Here is a 3,337-nt window from a genome sequence, read left to right as displayed (position 1 = left end):
AAAAATCTTCCTATTGAGTTAAAATGTTCCCTTATTCATGAATCTAAAAATATACAGGGTTTTAAGTGGATAGAGAGCTGTTGGTTTAGACCATTTTTTTTTTATTTAACTTTTTGACATTTGATCTCTGTGTTTAGATCTGAGACAACATTTTGGATGTTGAAGCAAACCTATTTAGTGATTCCCCTGACACTATTGGTTATAGCATAAATTTATACCTGACCAAATTTATACCTGATTCAGTGTCACTCTGAATCAAATTGTAACCATAAAATTATTGATGTTTGTTTAGACTTCTTCTTTCGGAAAATTCACTAGAAATCTGTCATTTATTTGTCCCAGCTTATGCAAAGTATAATTTTCTTTTTTATTGGTCATTTTATTTATTTACGTGTCAAATGTTATGCCCCTTCTCCGTTCCCTGTCTGGAAACTCTATATCCCACCCCTTCCCCCAGCATTTATGATGATGCTCCCCTGCCCCCGATCCACCTACTCCCACCTCATGCCCCTAGGATTCTCCTATGCTGGAATATTGAACCTTCACAGTACCAAGGGACTCCCCTCCTGTTGATGCCACATAAGGCAATCCTCTGCTATATATAAAGCTGGAGCCATTTGTACTTCCATGTGTACTCTTTGGTTGGTGATTTGACCCTTGGGAGCTTTGTATGATCTTGTTGTTTGATATTGTTGTTCCTCCTGCACAGTTGCAAAGCCCTTCAGCTTCTTCAGTCCTTCCCTTAACTCCTTCACTGTGCTCCTCTTGCTCAGTCCAATGGTTGGCTGCAAGGATCTGCATCTATTTGGGCCAGTTTCTGGGTGGCCTTACCTTCAGCCTCTCTTCCATTCTTTGTCCCGCTTTTTCCTTAAGACAGGAACAATTCTGGGTTATTATATTTGAGGTGGGTATGATGTCCAATTTGAAAATAAAATTTAGCATGCTATTAATGTTTCCAGTCATTAAAGGTTCTTCAGAATATACATGAAATGATTCAAAAAAATAAAGAAAGAAAAAACTCTTTTTAAAAAAGAATTACTTATTTAATGTATATGAGTACACTGTAGCTTCCTTTAGACACACGACAAGAGGGCATCAAACTCCATTACTGATGGCTGTGAGCCACCATGTAGTTGCTGGGAATTGAATTCAGGACCTCTGGAAGAACAGCCAGTGCTCTTTACCACTCAGCCATTTCTCCAGCCCCTGAAAAATCTCTCTTGAGAGTACTAATCCATGAGATCACTGATTAGTGAATCACTTACTCCTTATATAAGTAATTCGTGTCACCTCTAATTGCCCCCCCCTTTTTTTTTCCAGAAAATCATTGCATATCTGGAAAGTGTGGGAAGGTCTTGGATCAAGACAACCAGTACATTGTCCATGAACACATGAATATTCAAGAGAAGTCTTCTACATGGAACAAGCTTAGCAATGTGATTCATGAATCCCCCCATTGTACACCTCACAAATGTAGGGAATGTGGCAAATGCTTTACCCAAAATTCCCATCTTAGTATTCATCAGAAAATTCATACAGGAGAGAAACCTCACAAATGTAATGAATGTGACAAATGCTTTACTTACAAATCCCAACTTAATATTCATCAGAAAATTCATACAAGAGAGAAACCTTACAAATGCAGTGAATGTGACAAAGGCTTTACTGACAAAGGCCATCTGAGAATTCATCAGAAAATTCATACAGGAGAGAAACCTTACAAATGTAGTGAATGTGACAAATGCTTTACCCACAAATTCAATTTGAGAACTCATCAGAGAATTCACACTGGAGAGAAACCTTACAAATGTAGTGAATGTGACAAAAGCTTTATTAACAGAGTTAGTCTGAGAATTCATCAGAGAATTCATACAGGAGAGAAACCTTACAAATGTATTCAATGTGACAAATGCTTTACTGGCAAAGGCAATCTGCGAATTCATCAGAGAATTCATACAGGAGAGAAACCTTACAAATGTTGTGAATGTGACAAATGCTTTACCCAAAAGTCCCATCTTAGTACTCATCAGAGAATTCATACAGGAGAGGAACCTTACAAATGTAGTGAATGTGACAAATGCTTTTCTGAAAAAGGCAGTCTGAGAATTCATCAGAGAATTCATATAGGAGAGAAACCTCACAAATGTAGNGAATGTGACAAATGCTTTACCCGAAAATCCCATCTTAATTTTCATCAGAAAATTCATACAGGAGACCAAACTTACAAATGTAGTGAATGTGACAAATGCTTTACCCAAAAATGCCATCTTATTATTCATCAGAAAATTCATACAGGAGAGAAACCTTACAAATGTAGTGAATGTGACAAATGCTTTACCCGAAAATCCCATCTTAGTATTCATCAGAGAATTCATNCAGGAGAGAAACCTTACAAATGTAATGATTGTGACAAATGTTTTACTGAAAAATGCAATATGAGAATTCATCAGAGAATTCATACAGGAGAGAAACCTTACAAATGTAGTGAATGTGACAAATGCTTTACCCAAAAATCCCATCTTAATAATCATCAGAAAATTCACACAGGAGAGAAACCTTACAAATGCAGCGAAGGTGAGAAATGTTTTACTGAAAAGGGCAGTCTGAGAATTCATCAGAGAATTCATACAGGAGAGAAACTTTAAAAATAGTTTGTATGTGACAAATACAATACTCACAATGTCAGTCTGAGAGGTCATCAGTTATTTCATACAGTAGAGAATCTTCATAAATGAAGTGAATGAGACAATCTTTTACCTAGATATATCATCTTAAAATTCATTAGAGAACACTTACAGAAGAGAAACTTGATATAATGAGGATGTGAATTCTTTACTACTGGCCTATCTCCTAGAATGTATCACTGAATACTTACAGGCTAGAAACTTAACACATGCATTGTATGAAGAAAATCCTTTGACTTCATTTCATGTCAGAGAGTATGTCTAAGAACATTTTAGGGGAAAATATTTCTGTTAGAAAAATGTAGCATATGTTTTATTCACAGTTTATTCTTCACAACACTTGAACCTCCACACTAGAAAATCAGTATGATTATGAAAATCTTGTGAAAAATTTCATGCAATGTTCAAATCTTAGATAATGTCAACTATGTTGGGAGAAACTGAAAATGTAGAAAGCTTTTCATTACACCTTTTTACTTGTTCACCCTCAAATGTTGCAAGATGAAGACAAGTTGGCAAGTCAGAAGATAGTATTGTGTAACACATTAGTTGAGAAAGAAATGATCCATTTCAAATGAAAACTAAGGTCTTCAATACAGTCCTCAAAATATCTAATAAATCTGGTAACATTGTGTATATTTAATTCAAATGAA

General features: G+C 35.7%; 1 protein-coding gene across 1 annotated transcript; it reads left to right on the top strand.

Annotated features, from left to right (window-relative positions):
• Positions 1-1,320: 1,320 nt before the first annotated feature.
• Positions 1,321-3,202, top strand: LOC110315100 (zinc finger protein 665-like; the record flags this gene model as incomplete). Its single annotated transcript, XM_021189245.2, has 1 exon — positions 1,321-3,202. A coding segment is annotated over one exon (1,325 nt), but the record flags the coding sequence as incomplete, so codon positions are not given.
• Between the last annotated feature and the right edge of the window lie 135 nt (positions 3,203-3,337).

The sequence above is a fragment of the Mus pahari genome, unplaced genomic scaffold, assembly GCF_900095145.1.
Source record: "Mus pahari unplaced genomic scaffold, PAHARI_EIJ_v1.1 scaffold_12213_1, whole genome shotgun sequence".
NCBI classification, from domain to species: Eukaryota; Metazoa; Chordata; class Mammalia; order Rodentia; family Muridae; genus Mus; species Mus pahari.
Note: the sequence above shows the minus strand (reverse complement) of the source record. Positions and strands in the feature narration are given on the sequence as shown.